This window comes from Xyrauchen texanus, chromosome 3, assembly GCF_025860055.1.
Source record: "Xyrauchen texanus isolate HMW12.3.18 chromosome 3, RBS_HiC_50CHRs, whole genome shotgun sequence".
Taxonomy (NCBI): Eukaryota; Metazoa; Chordata; class Actinopteri; order Cypriniformes; family Catostomidae; genus Xyrauchen; species Xyrauchen texanus.
Window position 1 is genome coordinate 26,053,685 of NC_068278.1, and position 20,870 is coordinate 26,074,554.

General features: G+C 35.0%; 1 protein-coding gene across 1 annotated transcript; it reads right to left on the reverse strand.

Annotated features, from left to right (window-relative positions):
• Nucleotides 1-11,164, reverse strand: nos2a (nitric oxide synthase 2a, inducible). The gene is made up of 26 exons (XM_052102766.1): nt 11,091-11,164; nt 10,849-10,906; nt 10,650-10,754; nt 10,278-10,426; nt 9,726-9,888; nt 9,535-9,626; nt 8,877-9,018; nt 8,442-8,581; nt 7,702-7,876; nt 7,472-7,573; nt 6,999-7,193; nt 6,584-6,666; nt 5,612-5,756; nt 5,408-5,512; nt 5,253-5,302; nt 4,980-5,154; nt 4,704-4,824; nt 4,134-4,212; nt 3,855-4,045; nt 3,537-3,703; nt 2,083-2,293; nt 1,773-1,860; nt 1,463-1,584; nt 1,073-1,221; nt 715-909; nt 1-577 (listed from the first exon to the last, which is right to left on the reverse strand). The coding sequence occupies exons 1-26, from the start codon at nt 11,162-11,164 to the stop codon at nt 539-541; spliced, it is 3,315 nt and encodes a 1,104-aa protein (XP_051958726.1). The 3' UTR covers nt 1-538.
• Nucleotides 11,165-20,870: the final 9,706 nt, after the last annotated feature.

Here is a 20,870-nt window from a genome sequence, read left to right on the forward strand (position 1 = left end):
TGTAAAAAAACATGTATAAGACATGAAAATGTCATAATTAGCAGAATCTTTCGGAAACTAAATGGAAACAAAAGATGTGCGCTTCATAAACTAAAGCAAAACCACAGAAATTGTGAAAGTTGATCTTAGATCCACAATATGTTAAAGAATATGGCACAAAATGTAAAAAATAAAAACTGTCCTGTATGTAATATTCTAGTGCACTGAAATTTAGCCATCAGTTCTCTTAAATTAGAGCATCTAAAATCAGAGCATTGCCTACCATACTTTAAAAGCTTTAGCTTTGTAAATAATCATCACATAATGTTAATGTAAATACAGAGTCACGTACATACAGTCATAACAAGTAAAAAAAAAAAAACATTTCAAAGACCAAAACAATATTTACAAATTCTCCAAGGATATTAAAAATGGAAAAACATAAGATGAAAATTTGAAGTAGTTCCTCATTAGTACCTCAACATGTGGCAAAATGTGATTTAGTTTAGAGATGATTCAGAGTGTGACAAGATAAACATGATGCAGCACATCTCTGCCATTATGCTCCAAAAATGTCTTCATGATATCTCTTCTCTCCCTACCAACAAAAAGCATGATAACATGAGTTCACTGGTCAAAGAACTTTTCACACAAGGGCAATAAAAAAAATCCACAACTTAAAGATTTAAACACGGATTCCAAATTTTGCCACAATTTACAATGTTAAGAGCTCACCTTTAACCTTTCCAGATATTCTCCAGCCTCTGTGATGGTCATGCCAGTTTTGCTTGCCAGTATCTTCTTCAAAGTGCATACAACATCGCGGGCCATGTTCATGCCACCACAAACATATAGATGACCAGTGTTCTTGTGTAGAACTTCCAAGACCTTTTCATTTAGCTGTTCCCTCAAGACATCCTGCACATACATCTGTTCCAATACAGGACAAGTTTATAGACAACACAACACAAATTGATAGCAGTTCAAATCAATTTAATGAGTACGACAGGCTGACATGGTCTTACGGAATAATAAAGTTTAAAAAATACTTTATTTTTTTATTACAGTATGACAAATAGAACTTCTGAGATACCTTTGGTTTATCAGGATGGCGGGAATATGCTGTATTGACGTCGCTTAGAACACCATCAATTCTCAACTTCAGTGTCTCTACTTTATACAGATGGTCTGTTTCTGAATCACGACACCCAAATACCAATGTCATCGCACTACTTTTCAGACCTAAAAATAAATACATTTAAAAGTTAAATGGGGAAAAAAAAACCATACTATATTAAGTAGAATTTACTGCACAGTACAGTACAGAAATGACTGTACTGGACACATTCAAATGTATGATATTGGAATAACATGTAAAACAACTCAATGCCTCTTAAGATTCATATTAAAATGCTTTTTGCATAGTGATGCTCATTGATGAACTGGATTAACTAACCGTAAATTAGGATTTAATGTGTATTACCTGTCTTTTTCATGTCATGAACTCGCTGTTGCCAGAAGCTACGGAAAGGAGCAATACCACTTCCAGCCCCTATCAGAATAACTGGAGTGTTGGGGTCTGCTGGGAGATGGAACCCACCCGAGCTAAAAAACAATTAGCAGGAAGCAAGTCAGAAAATCCATATGCAATCATTCTCAGTGGACAGATTAACTAAAACTGAGATGCAGTTTTTGGTTTCCATGTTAAGATGTATGCAATATAAAATACCAAACTGCCTTCATAAATATTTGTATGAGATATTCATATTTAAAAAGCTTTTAACTTGCATTACCGATGAACAAAGCAGGGAACCACATGTCCTCTTTTGATGGTGTTAAGCCACGTGCTGCAGGTGCCAAAATGTCTTGGGCCCAGTCCGCCTGGATTACAAGAGAAAAGATGAGAAGTTTTTAAGTAACTTTTTGCAGTTTCCAAAGAAAACGTATTGTCTTGTTTTCTGAAACCTTCTTTGAAACTCAATGGAATTAAATAAATTTCTTAAAACATAATAATCTTCACGTCTATTGCAAAATGGATTTTGGTTATTATAGAATAATTTGAAATGTGTTTCTTTGTTTATATGATACCGAGTGTCTGCATACCCTGAGTGTTGTATTCGACCACAGATACTGTGAGGTGGAGCTCGTTCGGATGACGGTCTAATGAGGAGCTGACGGAGTACAAACGGGGCTTCATCAGAGGAAGCTGGCTGAGAAGGAAGGCTGCAGGGACATTTAGAGAGGGGAATTCTTCAAGCACCTCCAAGAATGTAGGCCTGTGGAGATCTTTCCATGTAGAATATTCTTGGAAATCCTAGGGAGAGATTGTAATACTATAAACCTATCCACTGGTCATGTTTGCAATTTAGCACAATGTCATGAACAAGAATGTCTTTAAACATTGACTCAACCAATGGCACGAGCTTAGGGCGGGACTATCTGTTTTTTTGACCAATGGCAGAAGAAGGGAATATTCAGGAAAAGCTGTTTGAAAAAAATGCTTATTTTTAGGGGCCAAGCCTCAAAGAGTCTGATTTTGTCTGATTACTCTCCTCCTGATTTTTGGTAAATATTTGGTTTATCGTATTTTCAGAAAATGCAGAGAGAAATGCCAAAATGTATTTATATATTTTTTAAGACCTCCTGACTCTTAGCTTGATATGTCTCTTTAGCACCTCTACAGTTTATGGCTTTATAGCCAGTGGTATGTGCAATGTACCTGTGTGCCGTGGAGCTGTTTGAAGGAGGCACACATATAGTTAAAAAGATGACCCACACTTGTGTGCTGACTCTAAACTCAGCTTGTCTCTTGCCACTCATTGAGCATGTCAATTGAGTGGCACAGTGTGTTAAGCACTGGACTATAATTCTAAAATTCTAAAATTCATAGGTTTGAATCTCCACCTAGGCTGGTCATATGGTTTGATTTCTCTTTTACTGGATGTCTTTGTGCTGTGCTTACTGAATGATTGCAGTGCTAATTGAATTTAGATTTTCATCTTTGTTTAAAAGTTACTTCAATATGAAGTTGATCATGGTAACCGCTGTGTGTACTGTCAGCATGGTATGCACTCTGGTGGCTGTCAACCACTAGGCAACATGGTTCAGTGGATTGTGCAAAGAGCTGGAATACGGAAAGATACAGGTTCGAACCCTGCTCTGATGACTTGTGAACCAGTATGAATTTGAAAATTACACCATAGCCACTCTGAGGGTCCTAAATGTCCTGTAGGCCATAAAGGCCATATTGGCAATATAGGGGGCTTGGCCCTGAAATGGCTGCTCGCAGCTATATTTCTAATTGCATTTGGTGATGCAAGTGGCACAGAAATACTTCAGCTTAATACACTTCAGCTTAAACAAAACATTTACTGTGCTTTTATGAGACATTGAACATTCTCATTATTTGTTGCAAGAATATTGTACATTTTATTTGCATAAATCTTATCAACAAAATATAAGTTACTCAAATCAAAAGCAATAAAGACAAATAAAGCAAACAAATCGCTACACTTTTGGTCACAAAGGCGTTATGAGGAGGTATGTAATGTACTTACTGATGCAAGTGCCTCAAGTCGTTTACAATCGGCTTTCTGACCAGCCACTGTGGAGAGTTTGCGCAGTAGACTTTGTGAAGGAGGAGTATTGATATCAATAAAGTATGTAAGAGCCTGGACTAGAGTGCAAGCAGGGATCCGTTCATCCATCTGCCATCTACCTTCCTCTAAATGACACAACAGAAAAGATACAATAGAAAAATAAGATCAGATTTGGGGTACATACATACAGTAGCTTGTAAGAACTGCCATCATATAACTATCATTAGTGTACTGTTTATTGTCTGACAAAAAAAGGCAAGATAAACAAATTGTTACCATGAGTAGAGTCAGAGAGGATTTCCAGGTGGAGGCTCTGGTTTGAAGGAGAGGCATCTGGAATATGCTTCAGAATACCATGCACCAGTGTTGAAGAGTTCTCAGGGAAAACACCTACATGATCTCCTGGGGCAAAGTTCAAGGCCTCTGTGTTCTTATCCACCTTTAGCTCAACCAGGATAGTGGAACGACTGAAAAAAGAATAAATAAAAATAAATAAATAAAACAGCACTGCTAAAAACATGTATGGACGTGTCAATTGAAGTGGTAGAATCAAACCTTGACTGAGCACTCTGCAGTTTCTGCCTTCTCTTCAGTGTCATAGGAATCACAGTTTTAGAGTGAACAGCAGACAGTGCTGTAAAAACAGAACATTAATGGATGTAAATATTATATCAAGAGGGAAAAAATCAGGTTAACCATAAAGTTGATTTTCATAAAAATATGAACAAATCTTCATAATATGAAAATATAATTTTATTATATTATAATACAATTATATATAATATATATCAAACATAAGTCCAAGACATCCATTTCAAAACTTTTTTTTTTTAAATAACCTTTTAGTTTTGTAATTAAATAAATTAATAGGTTGGTACAAAAGGTTTTTAAGATCATGAGAAACATTTCAGGCAAGTGACCCCAAACTTTTGAATGTTAGTGTGTATATATATATATATATATATATATATATATATATATATATATATATATATATATATATATATATATATATATATATATATATATATATATATATTACATCATATTATATATGAATAATATATAACTATTCAAATATATAACTACATTATTAGGGTTTTGATATGGACTCTGGGGATGTACCTGTAACACGGTCCAAGATGCAACTGTCAGGCTGCACTCTGTATCTCTTTGGTTCCCAGCAGTCGGACTGTTGCTCGACCGCTTTCAGCTGTTTTTTAATGTTAAACTCCTCACATGCTTCCTTGAAGTACAAACAGAAATAACACAAATCATGATGCATTTCTTTAACAAAATTTAATTTGTTTGTTGTGCATAGCTTTAGTAAAGATTTATTTCTGTGATTCGTTGAATCATTGATATCTAAGGCCCAAAGGCTTTATAGGAAACCTCACCAACCTTAAAAGCAGTGCAAGCCCAGGCAGAGAAGGCCTCATCCTGCCCATTAAGTTCATCTCCCTCCCCTGTTGCAGTCAGACGCTTGGCCCCCAACTCAGCAAGCTTGTCATCCACAGCATGGGCAAAGGCACAGAACTGAGGGTACACACGTGACCCAAGGCCAAACACACTGTACCTGTAATAGGACGAGGATGTCAGGGCTGCTGTTCTACAATAGCATATCTACAGGTCAATCAATAATAGTGAAAATTTTCACAGTGAAAGTCTACAGACCTGACATTGTTTTTCATGTTCTGCAAGTTGAAAAGCTGCTTCTTGAAGCTCTGAGGGATAGAAAATATGAATGTAATTAAAATATGAATATGTGAAAATCCAAGTATGAATATTATTACCTTTCTTCTGATTAAAATACAGAATTGTGCCCATACCACTCCATTTCCTGGACTTTCTCCATTGCCGAATGTACTGGTGACCACCATCAGGAGGCTCTCAGTTTCAAGTTCACTGAAATTATAGTCTTCCATACAAACAAGCTGTATTGAATGAAATGAAAAGTTTTTTGTTAAGAGGCTGAATCACAGGTTTTTGTTGTTGTTATTATTTTTTCAAAGTTTCCATACAGCATTTCTTACCCTAGAGTCAAAGGCTCGTTTGAGCATGGAGTTTAGCTTTTTGGCAAAGGTCAGTGATTTCCCAGTTTCTGTGGCATAGAGAACAGTGCAGCGCACTCTCTTGGCCATAACAGCTTTTATGAGTGTTTGAGCAAAAAACACAGCTCTAGAGAAAGAGAACACAAGTATTTCAATTTAAATGCTTACCTCATTAACTTCATCTTAACCTCATCATTTTTTTTTTATTTATGCCTCCTTTCCTCAACCTTCCTCTTATGAACCATGTAACAATAAAAAGTGCCAAAATTGCAACAAAAATCTATTAAAAAAAAAAGTGTATTGGGTCTATTGTGACCCCAGATATGTAATATTGTCAAAATATATTTCTTCTTCTTCTATAAATCATATTTTATGATAAATTTGCTATCACAGGATATCTGTTTCTTTGTTTATTACAAGACAAATGATTCACAAAAATGATCTTTTATATTATTTTCTGGGAGTGGTGATTAATTATTAGTATCCCATATGTGCACATTCATATTATACATGTTATTTGTTACTCAAGGTGGTGCTGTTGTTTCAGTGATTGACTTAATTTACATTTGGCATTGCCATTTGACAAAGCAGCAACATGGAAGTAAACTATAGCAAATACGATACATTAACATTTATATGTCTCTATTGTCAGTTGGATATGCTACAGAAATTCTGTAAGTTACAGATCTATTTAGACTCAATTAGTATTTGAAAAAATACATATGCATAACTTATATAAATAAAACAAAATATAACAGAATATATTATTTTCTATTGTTTTCTAATTGTCTTAAAAATCCTTTGACATTTTTACAGTCTGGTAGATTAATTTCTGATGGTACTGAGTCATTAAAGATACATTTTGGCAAAACACCCATGCATAAATGTCAATGATTGTTGACATTAATATGGTGCAATGTAATATTGTTTTTGGAGCAGCTGATCTGTTAGTACCTTATAAGGCCTTTGAAGCTGACCTTACATCTCCTAAATCCTTTCTTCTCATCTTTCCACTTGTGTGTTAGCCATGGATCAGTCTTCAAAAACAAAAACACCACATATTTTTATTGGTAATTATTTTTTGTAAATATTTATTTATTTTAGCAGAACAATTTCTATGTAAATTTGTAAAACAATTCTTATATATATATATATATATATATATATATATATATATATATATATATATATATATATATATATTCTCACTTAATTACTTTACAAGAATGTATTAATGAATGGTTTACACAGCAATTCTTTCTGCCCGCATTTCATTAATAAGGCACAAAATCTTTATACATATTTTCATTTATTTCCATGGCCACCCTTCATTGTCATAAGGCTGATTATTATTTAGAAAGGTTGATACCTGATAATAGAAGAATGGGGAGAGGACATAGTTTAGCATCTCCTGGTGAAACACTGGGGTGAGTGAGCCAGACATGGGTGGCACCAGCCAAACCCAATCAGCTGGACAGCCACCACGCAATCGGACTTCTGTCTCCATGTGCTGCATGAAGGACTCACATGCTGAGTGGTGGTCTGTGATGGTGACCTTACTTTTCTGCACAGCAATAAAACAAGAGAAAACATAAAGACCAATCAATATCAAAATGTTTGTATTACCTTTACTTAAATAGCATGTTTAGTAAGTTCAAAAACATATTGATGTAAAAAATATTTTTAATGGCAATATATGTTCCAGATACAATAATAACATTGAGATGTTGATATAGAGAAATATTGAGGATCTTTTGATTGCACCTATATGCAAGTTATTTTAAGCATATTTAACCTTTTTACTTGTTCTGCAAGACAAAGATCAAAGGAAGGACACTTTACCTGGTAGCTATGAATCACAGCAACATTGATGGCCACAAGTGCCTGGTCTTTCCACAACGAAGACAGCTTGCATGTCTCTAAGCCCATTAACTGACCAACACGCTACAGAATATAATGCAGTAAAAGTAAAAATCAGTTTCAAACAGAGGTTTCAAAACATGGCTTTATTTGTTTTACAGATACTTCTGGAAGTCAATCCCAGCCATATGACACAATGAAAGAAAACACACCTCCAAAATATTGTAGCGCTGACTATCACAGAAGTCTCTCACTCCAATCTCTGTGCCCATGTACCAGCCATTGAAGGGACATGCTGTGAATTCCACACCACCGATTTCCATTAGCATGTTGGCAACTGCAGGAATTGCATACCATTTGAGGTTGAGATCTTTGAACCATTCATACCTGCACAAAAGTAGAACATAAAACAGAATTTTAACTTCCATGCAAAAAATACCATGAGAAATATTTTGTGATTCTGAATTCACAAAACTCATTGGATCTTTCGAATGAGACTTTAAACCCAGGTCCTGACTCTCTGTGGTCATTAAAAATCCCAAGGCACTTCTCGTAAAGAGTAGGGGCATAACCCTGGTGTCCTGGCCAAATTACCCCATTGGCCCTTATCTATCATGGCCTCCTAATAATCTCCATCCCTGAATTGGCTACATCAAACTACTCTCATCTCCACCAATAGCTGGTGTGTGGTGGGCGTTCTGGCGCTTTGTGGCTGCCGTCGCATCATCCAGGTGGATACTGAACACTGGTGGTGTTTGAAGAGATTCCCCCTATGTAAAGCACTTTGAGTGTCTAGAAAAGCGCTATATAAATGTAAGGAATTATTATTATTATTATTATCTAAGTGAGGAACCATTACTGGAAACATTGACTTATTAATAAATTTAACCTAACTCCTTTTTAAACTTAAAAGTACCTCCAAATTTTCCCTGAAATGACCCAAATCCCTTACTGTGGGTGCTCTATGGGGACCTCCAGGATCAGTTCTGATGGTATGTCAAAAAGTTCAGGGTCCTCTCCATTTGCCTGCAAGACTAGTGGAAGCACATCAAAGCAGCCATACTTTGGTTTCCATCCAAGCTGAATACACACCTATAATGGTACAATGTGGATGGACCACACAATAAAATATTAAGATTTTTTTAAATATTGAGATTTAGTACAAAAGTGGTAATTTTCTATCCTTCTGTAAAATAGAAACAATTTCTAGTAGCCATCACTAATGATTATTTAATTGTAGAGCCAAAGATTTGGTGGGCAGATGCCATTTGAAATTGAATCACAAAATATGTAAGAAATCATGTAAAACAGATAACCAACAAATATTTGCACAAAAACGTATAAATGTTTCAGTTTTGATTCAACTTTATTTTACATGGTTGGTTACCTGTGTGAACTCTACACCTGCTGGGTCTCCTATCACACTTCCATCCTCCATCTGATAGCCAGCATATTTTATAAGCTGGCCATTCCAAATACGGAAATCATGCTCTCCATCTGTTCTCTGGGGGAAAACAGTGATGGCGGATCTGCAATCCACAAAAACATGGTCCTTTAGTGGCTGTCATCCAATATGTGCAGGTTGATTCATTCATAGTTAAAATTTGTAAATTCATCACAATATAGTACAGGGTGGAAAAGTTACGAGTAAATTCTTATGAAATTGTATGATACACCCACCAATGAGAGACTCTTCCCTCGATTGTTCCGTGTTAATCAAAAATTGTGTTTTTGTAACTTTTAAGCAAGTATGGGTCCCTGATATAAAATAAATAAATAATCAGACTTTCACACAAACAAATATTTTAGCTTATTTTTAAGATTTATGCATTTTAATTTCATAACAAAATTCCATCAGATAGAATTTTGTCATTTTTAGCAAACTGTATAACATTTTTTTATTATTATTTTGTTTTATTATTTAACCTATATATTTTTTATTTAGTAAAAGATTACTTAGTTTAATTTGATGGAACTCAGAGAAGACGATAAGTAAAGGATTGCTCAAAATTAGCCTTATTGTATTCACTATAAATTCAGCCTACCTCAGGTTTCCTCCATTAGATGCGTACTTTAGATGAGTACACAAGGCCTGAAACATGTCCTCGGCAGTCTTGCACTGACGCGCATCGAAAACCTGCAGAACAAGCACTTTGTTTGTTTAAACGCATACATGCGAATGACATTGCTGCCGAAGTGCTATCCATGATCATATTGCGTGAATAAAATCACATACCTGCAAATTGGACCACTGAATCCTGCCAATGCACCTCGGCGCGTTCCTCCACGCTTGTTTGGCCCCAAAAGCAAGTTCATCTGCAGTGAGTGTGTAGCATCCGGTCAGGGTGATCTCCAGTGCGACCCTGTCAACCCGAACCTGGTGTTCCGTTGGATTCGGACTGTTTAAATGGTAAAACATATTTCACCAACCTAAATGAGTCATCTTCCCATAATTTCCATCCTAACATCCTAAATATATAAAAAGTGCTATAAGAAATGAGTACCCTGTGGCGTTTTCTGTTGATTGGCTAATAATAACTAAATATAAATACTATTGTACTTTTACGAATGTTTCCTGGCAAGAAACTCACAGCACAAATGAATCGCACTCTAGTGCCAATCTTCACCTGTCTTCACATCTGTCCATAATCACAATATAAAGCCCACTATCACTTTTCACAAACGTTAAAATGGATCCATGTTTAAGACCTGTCCGACAAACTAATGACCTGTAATGACTAGTGTGCGGAGTTGGTGTAAAATTTAAAGAATGACTTTAAGTTCCTACATTTTGAATGATTTGTAGTATTGGTCGATGAAATCCACTGCTTGGGTGAGGATGTCAGAGGAGCCAGGTGTGATTTTGGGTGACCCACGTATCAGAGATTTGGGGTTCATTATGGAGCCCTCGCAAGTTTTCGAGTTGCATGGCGTATTCTGAAATAAATAAATAATAATACAAAAAATAATAATTTTATATATATATAAATATATATTATATATATATATATATATACGATATATATATATATATATATATATATATATATATATATATATATATATATATATATATATATATATATATATATATCGTAAAAATTGAAACTTTCGTAGCTATAATATTTTGGGTCTAAACTGGATCGTTATCGAAAGATACCTGAACTGCTTTTTGATGCAGGGTATCTTGGTGGGTTGCGCCATCCTGGTAGTTTCTCAAATGAACTGCGACTGGGCATCGACTTCTGCGGTCGACTGACAAAAGCTAGGGTAAAAAAGAAAAAGTAATTATGCTAATCAAAGTTAATGGTACAATAAATATAAAAAATAAATAAATAAAAATGCGAAATTGTACTCACCTTAGATGGCACAGTTGTTTTGTCATTTGCAACACTGGCTTGGAATTGCTTTCCCATCCTGAGGAAAATAATATTGAACTAATTCTTAATTATGCCAATTAAAGTAAGCTATATAATGTTCAGCTACAGTGCTGTTAAGTCATGACAAACAACAAGTAAAATAAAGAGAAGTGATATGGTAGAAAGATCAAACTTAAGAAAGGTACATTAATAAGAAATAAACGTAAACATAAAGTACGTACCTTAAGCTTGTGTAAGGTGTCTGCCTCAGTACATATACAGCAGTAGTTTTTAATTTAGTGTTCTGGTCATCCATTTAAACATCCTTTTATATAGTCTAGTAAAGGATGGCACCACACTGGATGAATCATTGCCTCCCATGATAACTGGGTGTGAACTATTACGAAATCTACAGGAGGAAAAAAGAATATGAAACCACACTGATGCTGCAAAGGAAAGGATCGTACTTCCTTGAACAAAAGCCAGTAAATTAAATTTCCTTCCTGACTTTATAGTATGCATGTTATCAGTATTGCAGCCTAAAAAAAGAACATGATTTTATAACAATTGCCAAATTTTACCCATGTATATTAAAACCCAAATAAAAAGATTAGAAAAGATGTAAAGTGCAACATATATATATAATATTATTATTATTATATATATAATAATAATAATATTATTATTATATATATATATATTTTTTTTACATATTTCCAGCATTGTTGGCAACAGCAAACCAAATGCTTGTAATAAACAGATTAGATCAAGCAGGAATAAGCATGATCTTCAACTGGGAAATCTGACCCATCAAATTTTTGTATGCAGCCCTACAATTAATTCTGATGAAATAAAAAGTTGAACTATAACCCATAACAAGTCGAGTACTTTTTATTTGTGTAGCACTTTTAACATGCATCATTTCAAAGCACCATTACAGAAAGTTATGCAACAGAAAATGATGTAGTAATGTCTCAAAAGTCCTCATCGAGCAATTCAAATGAAAACATGATTGTAACTTATGCTTTAAAAATTATTTGTCTTTAGTCCCCACATTGAGCAAGCCAAAGGCAACTGTGTCAAGGAACAGTAAACTTAAGATGTTAGTTAATGGAGAAAAATAACCTTGGGAGAAACCAGGCTCAGCTGGGTTAGCAAGTTCCCCTCTGGCTAGAGCATTAATATAATGCCAATATTAGTTTGTAATTTAGTTAGCATTAATTTGTTCTCTTTGTTTTCAATTTAAGAGAGTGTAGTCCATACAATGACCAAGATGATGCTAGCAGAGGTCAGTGAGGTGTGCCTTGCAGTCCAGCTGGAAGCTTGTGGCAGTTCATATATGTGAAGTCCATCCTAAGTCATAGGAGCAGGCAGTGGCCACTGAATTATCCTTTGTTGTACAGATGGAGTTTGCAGCAGTTCATAGTGGTGAGCAGGGTGAGTAGGGCATGGCTGAGCAGTGTCTGGGAAGAGCGATGTTGGAGAGATAAAGTCTCGCGTTCCAGTGAGGAATAACAGGAGTACTTAAGGAGAGGAGACAGCAGCAGATGGGGAGAGAGAGATGCACAGAGTTGTGTGTGTGTGTGTCGATGTGGTTGTGTGTTAGGAACCACTGACAAGCAACCCGGACCTGTCTGTGTCTTGAATGTTACAGCTGAAAAGTCATATTGTATGACACTGAAAAGTGTCTATGCATAACATTTCTCACGTGGATTGTTCACCCAGCACTTGCTTCCTCCTTCATAGGAAAGGCAGAGGTCTGCCACATTCATACTGTGTGAAGTCCATCATAATAAAACAGTATTATAGAAAATGAGAAGTGTTTCCGGATGCAGCAGACCTAACTAATGCAGCATAACTATGAGTTGATGGATAAATTAGGTAGGGATGTCCCGATACCATTTTTTTTTTTTTTTAGAACGATTACGAGTACTGCTAGTTTATTTTTAGTTCTCACCTATACAGAGTCCAATACCTGTTTTAACTCCATATCAGCAATTTATTTCTATTTTATCATCAAAATTATGTTAAATAAATAAACTCTTTGAAACGTTAATCAAATGAAAGTATAACAAATAATTTTCAACATGATATTAAATTATTTTATACAGAACCTCACAGAACAATCATAAATAACGTTGGAGTTCTTTTTGTCAAATAAAGTGCTGAATAATAGAGCATCAAATGTGTGTTATTGCTTAAATATGATACAGTTACTATTGATGTATTATTATTATTAGTATAACAGTGTATATTACATAACTATAGAGTAGTGATCTATTTCTGTCATAATTTTTTCAATTAAATTGATCTTTTATTTTGGCAGAGCTTTTATATTGAAGTGTTTGTGTTGTTAGACTAAGGAGCTCTAACATAATTACAGCAGCTTCCCAATCAGAAAAAGCCAGTCGTTACATGAATCACAATGATTATTAAACCGAAAAAAGATTATATTTAAATAATTAAATTAATAGATATGTAGTCAGTATATGACTTGTGCTAAAAAGTGAATTAGCACTCTGCTGTCATCTGCTACAAACAGAGCATGCAATGCTTATAATAGTGTTTTCTATGTATGAGCCAATAATCTCTTAAAGGTATGAGCAGTTTTTGCCTCTATGCCAGCACAACACTGGCTCCTCACACTCACAAGCACTCACATTTAAATTGCAGTTTTTGCTGTTAAATAATCTCACTAGGACTTGACATGATTTTAATTTGTGCACTGAATGTTTACGTAATGACATTTGTATGTCAGATTGTATTGTGTTTTGCTATCGGACATGAGCACAGTATCGGACCTGATTCTGATACCAGTATCGGTATCGGGACATCCCTAAAATTAGATTTATCACTGGCTGAAAAGATGAGTCTTTAGTCTAGACTTAAACTGAGAGAGTGTGTCTGAGTTCCGAATAATGCTAGGAAGGCTTGTTTCCCCAGTTGTTCCTTGTTTCCTCTTGTATTTAAGCCCTTGTTTCCCCTGGTTTCTTTGTCAGTCTTCACATGTGTTGTCATTTTCTGTGCCTGGTTCCATGTGTTTTTGTTTCGTTATATTCTGTGTACTTTGTTTATCTTTTGTTTCATTAAAAGCTACATTTAGATACTTATTCCACACACGCCTCATCACACTTTCAAAGCTTTGTAAGTAATTAGAAAATGTTTGAAATTTATATGAAACTTAACAGGTAGTGCTGATAAAATCGGGCTGATATGATCATATTTTTTGGTTCTCGTCAGAACTGTAGCTGCTGCATTTTGAACCAACTGAAGCTTATTTATTAAACCTGCTGGACATCCACCCAGTAGTGCATTACAATAATGATTACAAACACTTCATTAAGTAACCTATCCTAATTCTGTTCAACTCCAATTGCTAGTTTAGCAGAGAAGTCTGACAAATCATTTTGCACATATAATGAGTTACAGGCAGTCTATTGAATTTAACAATTCTCGTTAAGTCAACAGATTGTTTGTTGTGCACATTTGGCAATTCAATTGCTAAAGAAATTATACTTTGTCATTATTTCATCCATATGTTTGGTGTTAAAAGGCTACAGAAACCAAAAAGCATACATGCAAAGCAACTTCTTTCACTGATGCTGCAAAGGAAATGATCGTACTTCCTTGAACCAAAAGCTAGTAAACAAAATTTCCTTCTGACATTCTTGGCCATGTTTTCACAAATGTAGCCTAAAACATAACATGATTTTTTGACCATAGCCAAATGTATCCATGTACGGTATATTAAAACACAAATAAAATTATACTTATTTATTTATCTTTTTTCCCCACTTGAAACCTAATGTTTTTACAGACTTCCAGCGCTGTTGGCAACAAGAAGTTTTGTGTTTTGTGTCTTAAGAACTAGACTCGGAACCATTCGACAGGTAAATCACAGTGACAACAAAAAGCACACAACAAAGTTTATTTTCATAGTTCAGCTTCAAAGTTCTGAGGCTGTGAACTAATGCTTGCTCTCCAGCCAGACCTTTTGAAAGCAAGGTTAACAAGTTTGAACTGAAAACCCCTTATTATATTAATTTTAATAAACACAGTATTAAAGTTGATTCGTTTTGTTGATTAGATGATTAGTTTTGTGCGTACTCCGGGCAGCGAAGGAGGTATTGCCCCAATTGAAGGAGTTCAAATACCTCAGGGTCTTGTTCACGAGTGAGGAGACAATGGAGCAGGAGGCTGGCCAGAGAATCGGGGCAGCGGGGGCGGTATTGCACTCGCTCTATCGCACCGTTGTCACGAAAAGAGAGTTGGGCTGGAAGGCAAAGCTCTCGATCTACCGGTCAATTTTTGTTCCTACCCTCACCTATGGTCATGAAGGCTGGGTCATGACCGAAAGACCTAGGTTGCGAGTACAAACGGCTGAAATGGGTTTCCTCAGAAGGGTGGCGGGCTTCTCCCTTAGAGATAGGGTGAAGAGCTCAGTCATCCGTGAGGTGCTCGGAGTAGAGCCGCTGCTCCTTTGCGTCAAAAGGAGCCAGTTGAGGTGGTTTGGCATCTGGTAAGGATGTCCCCTGGGCGCCTCCCAAGGGAGGTGTTTCAGGCATGTCAAGCTGGGAGGAGGCCTCGGGGAAGACCCAGGACTAGGTGGATGGAGTTTTGTTTTTCATCCTAATATGTTGGACTTGACAGTGGTAAGAACTGATAAGTACACAAGCATTTGAGACCCCCTTGAATTTTAATTCAGGTAGTCTGTCCCTTGAAAATAATTATTTTGATCAAGACTAGTGACATTGTGTGAAGTACATTGTGTGCTGATTGCTGAAATATAATTATGTAAACAGTTATATAAGATGCACTATGCGGTTTGGCATGCACATTGCCAGTTTTCCAAAGATAATTGATGACTGTTCTTCTAATCATCCAACTACCATACACTGATGCAGGTTTACAATGCTTCCGCATTCTTATCTGTTATCTTGAAGCACTGGAAATCTTTGGCTCTTGGCTGGCTTGGTTCCTGGTCACGCCCACAGATAAATACTTTTTTGAGAATTTACAAAGCATCTCTGTGACTGACGTTTCAACGATTGACATTTCTTCTGTTTTTGGGCATGAATTTAGTTAAGGGTCTTCTCAAATGAAGATTCCCCCCAAACTCCCCAAAAATTCCCCCCAAAAGTTTCACCATGACGTCCTAGATTTCCATCAGTGGGATACCATGTGGTGTGTAGGTGAGCATAAGTTTATAAAACCTTAAAGTAGAACTAAAGATTCTTATACTGTGTCCTTGACCTTTTCAAATCAGTTAGCAATCTAGCTAGACACATTTCTGCTTACCACTAACTTTTGGTCATGGAATAAAAGGTCTGAAATAAATTAATAAAAATATATTCACTACATGTTGAATTGTAGTTGTGTATTACATTGTACATTTTGAATGATATTTGCACTAGATGTAAATAGAAACTTCCACACAGCACAGCTATTTGTTATCCTATAGTCTGGTATAAACACAAAATTATAGAGAGCTCTATGATTTAATATTTAAAACCTATGGACCAACCTCTCACCATTTTATGTATATTCCTCATTTTTGTGATTATAGAATGCGGTCACCAAGAGTGGAATGATTCCTTAGAATGGTTGTTATGAAACATGAATGTGACCTGGCCAGACATAGCCTTTCATTTTCTCTTTTGCACACATGCATTTCATGTGTCTTGAATCTTGACATCTTCCTAATCAGGGACTGATAATCTGACTTCCTTTTTAAGACTTGGCACCTTTCAAGGCAGTGGGTGAATGATAATGTGAGAAGTGCACTGAAATTGCTCTTAAAATCATAAAGGTGGAATGATTTCCTTTAGTTATTTATGGGTATATGCTTTTTAAGAATAGCAACCCACTTTTAAAACAAAGCAGAAGCCTTAAGGAACAGCATTTTTGGGCCATGCAGGAAGTTTATTCCATGAAAATAACAAACTTCAGAGAGTTATGTAGGTCAGTTCATGAGGATGTAGATCAGCAAATAATAAACTGGTATCATGACGGTATAATGCAGCTAACTAGGAGCTAATTACACATTCCACTGGTATGTTCATTGGCCCATTAGGGCCAATAACCTTTTAGTAAATATTGAGTTGATACTGATTTCAGATGCCTCTTGTTACTTAATAGTTCACATTAATAGTTCACAAGTAATGCTTATGAAAGCATTAATTCAGATCAGTTATATCTTATCTTAGTGCTATATTAACCCTTGAATGCATAATAGTGTTGCAAGTGTTGTACTTGCTTTAGTTTACTTCCATGTTGTTTCTTCATCAAATAGCAATGTCAAATGTAAATCACTGAAACATCAGTAACACCTTGAGTAAGAAATATCACCAACTGATAATAACCATTGTTGTTAATACATTGTTGCACAGAAAATCAATGTGATATATTATATAATATATCTTGTATGAATTGTATGATTTGTATGAATAAAGTACTAATTTCTCTTATAATAAACCAATATATATATATATATATATATATATATATATATATATATATCATTTGATGGTAAACTTACATAGGTAGGAAATAATAATCATACAAATATAAGTGCAAATGACACTATTACATAGGATCTCTAATGACCCTATACACATTTGGTACTTAAACCATAATAAATAAAAAATGGCAATTTTTAGAAAAGTATCATTAGAGGCCAAATAAAGGCAATGTTTAGATGGATTTGTAAATTTTTTATAAATAATATAATTAGAATGATAACATCGGATTTTTGTTGCTGAAATTTGCTGAATGTGGATATATGTGCAAAAAAGGGACAGTATCTGTGTCTGGTTTCCCAATAACTAAGTAAATATTCTTCTCGATCCTGCACAGGCTGATAGTTATTCATTCTTTCCATCTTTACTCTGCTATCTGACACACTGCTTAACAAAACAATCCCTTCAGTTCCAGTTGTTTAGTTTGTTGTTTCTAAATGTGATTGAAATTGTTAATTTTTAATAGGTAGGAGTGGTCACCAAGTACTGATTTGTAAATTATATAAATTATATAAAGTATTATTGTTTTGGTGGGCTTGTGTAAGACAGTGTCTTTGATCAGGGTCAGATTTTTGCATCTGAAAACAAACATCATCCATCAAGATATACATAAAAAAATTAATAAAAACAAAACTGCAAAAAAGATGTTGCCTTTTTTAACACCTTTGCACACTGTGTCTATGGATAAGCTATAATTAATCTTTACACGAGTAGGGTCTAAATTCCCCTGTAGTGCCCCCTGGAGTGAGTTGTTTTTGCATGTGACTTTGGATGGCATTAGAAAGGGCAGAGTGTAGACAGGAATTTTTTTTCATAAAAAAATAATAATACTGTATATAATATAGTAAACAAAAGGTTTATATCTGTACTGTTTTTGCTTTATTTCTAAATATTTATATAAAATTAACAAATAATGTCAGCAGTCGTCGTTTGACATCTCAGACATTGTGTGTGTGTGTGTGTGTGTGTGTGTGTGTGCGTGTGTAGCAGACTCAGCATGTGTTCACTGAGGATACAAGTTTTAAACTGTTATCGTGGCGCTTTTGTGATAGTTTGGCTCTCTGTTTCAGAAAACAAATGTAATATATTCCTAAAAAGACTGTTTGAGTTGCTGTTTGTGTGAATGAAAACTGCATCTGCACCTAAGCAGACGAAGCTGCGTGCATGGAAAGATTGCGTTTAGATATGATGGCTGTTCATATAAAAGCTGTTGGTGACATTTTGTTAGATAAAATAAACATATTATGTGCTTGAAAACACTCTTAAGTTGCTGTTTGTTTGACGAATGACAACCACTACAACTGTAAACAAACATAGCAGCATGCATCGGAGGAAGATTGCATTTGATGTATTGACTGTGCATATAAGAGCTGTAAACTTTTTATCGAGGTACTTTGGTGATGAGTTGGATGCAAATTATGTATATAAAATGAATATATTTTGTGGTTTAAATGACTGTATGAGTATCTTTTTCAGCGAATAAAAATTACAGGCGCTTGACCAGTGCAGCCTGTGTCGGTGCGAAAGCTGATTCAGTGCTCCAGACTGTGACTAAATATAATTGATTGAGACAAGACAATCAGTTTATTAAATCTCTGATTAATGGGTTAGCAGCTGTCTTCCTTTTCTTCTGCTTTTTATCATGTTTCTGAACAACAATCTAAATCGAGAAATTCTATGATTTGGCCACTAAAAAAGCCATTTGGCTCCTTAATGTCTCCGTTTGTATTTGACACTACTCTGCAGGGCCCAGATATTAAACGTCACATATGTGTGACGAGACATATGAAAGGGTTAAAGATACCCTGCAATTAAACCTGACTGTTTGTATTTTAAGCCTATTCAGCTTATCATGACAAATTGAAAGTATAGAAACACAGACCAAAAAGGGTAATAAAAGTATAAGCACTTTAAGCTCACTGTCTGAAAAGCACTGAAAATACCCTAAGTCTTCCTGGAGAAACAAATTGCTGTATCCTTCTTCAAAATAATGTGATTAGTCAAGCTAATCTTGTTTGTAATCAAGTATGGCATGCTTGTGGTAAACACTTGTATAACATTAGTGAAAGGATAAGATTACATGTGCAGTAACACATTATGAAACATGATTGTTTCAACGAAGTAAACAACAAAACTGTTCTGGATTTGCATAGAAACTAATTTACAGTAAATATCATTGCTTTTGCTGCTATTGATAATCTTGAATACTGAAAACCTTGTTTATATATAATACAGAATCCCACTTAGCTGCAGCTAACTGATTTTCACTGCTGTTTTAACTCTTACTTTTGCACATATTTTGGCCAACTTTTTGTGTTAATTGATTTTGTTGCACTAAACAACAATTACAACATTTATTTAGTTATGTGGGTTGTTGACATTAAATTTCAAGCATTGTCAGAAGTATTAAGTGTGACATATTTTCTTCAACTATTTTAAGCAACATTTTCATATTGTAATTTGTAACATTATCCAGTGCGGTTGTATTTTTTTTTTTTACATTCACTACATTAGTTAACATATACTAACAATAAAACATCCATAATAATCTTGGTTTATGTTAATTTAAAATACTAACGCATTTTTAACATTAAAAGTTGTATATGTAGTTAACATTAATTAATGCAATATGAACTAGTGATAGGCTCATATATTTGCCACGGCCTCGTTTCCCAAGAATGATTCTTAGCGGTTAAAAGTTTTTTCAATGAGCGTTTCTTATTTTTTACCTGCGTTTCCCAAAACTGCACTTAACCTGAATGTGAGAGGGCACACTTTAAGTGCTACTTAAGAGAGTCGTTGTCCATAAATGTGAAGTGCTGAAATGTGACCGTATAGTGCCGTTCGTCATTGTAACTTTATTATATTTGTGTTTAACTTTAAAAACATTTGTAATTTACCTCCCTGGAAATATAAAATATTTTTTGACTGTACAACTTAATTCACCATAAATGCATTTTGTTTTGCAATAGTTTTATGCAGAACGATATATTTCTTTTACACAATCACTGCTTCGTTCATCAGAAGTACATTTTTATATTTTGTTTTCAAAAATTGCCAAATTTTTGGTCCAGCTAATGACAAGCATTAATTGAATATAACGAGGTTCAGCGTATGTGATTTTGTAGAGCGTAAAATAAGAAAACGTGTGGAAGATGCGCTTTAGGGACATTCCACAATCAAAGGGAGATTCACTCTTTACTCCCAAAAGTAATAATGGTAACAGCAATGCTACACAACATATGCAGTACTACACAAGCATGATGCGGTTGAGAGCGCTCTTGGGTGTCAGAGAGAAAGAGGAGACGAGGATGAGAAGCCAGTTTATACAGACGATTTTCATGCAGGGCAGCAAGTTATTTACTTTTTTCCATCTCTCTCTGATTAAATTTTTTTACAGTTCTCTGCAACAGTCATGCTTTAACTTTATCAACTATTCCACAAATAACTTTTTGTTTACTTATTTATCTTTTCATCCAATATTGACTAACAATTTTATGCATT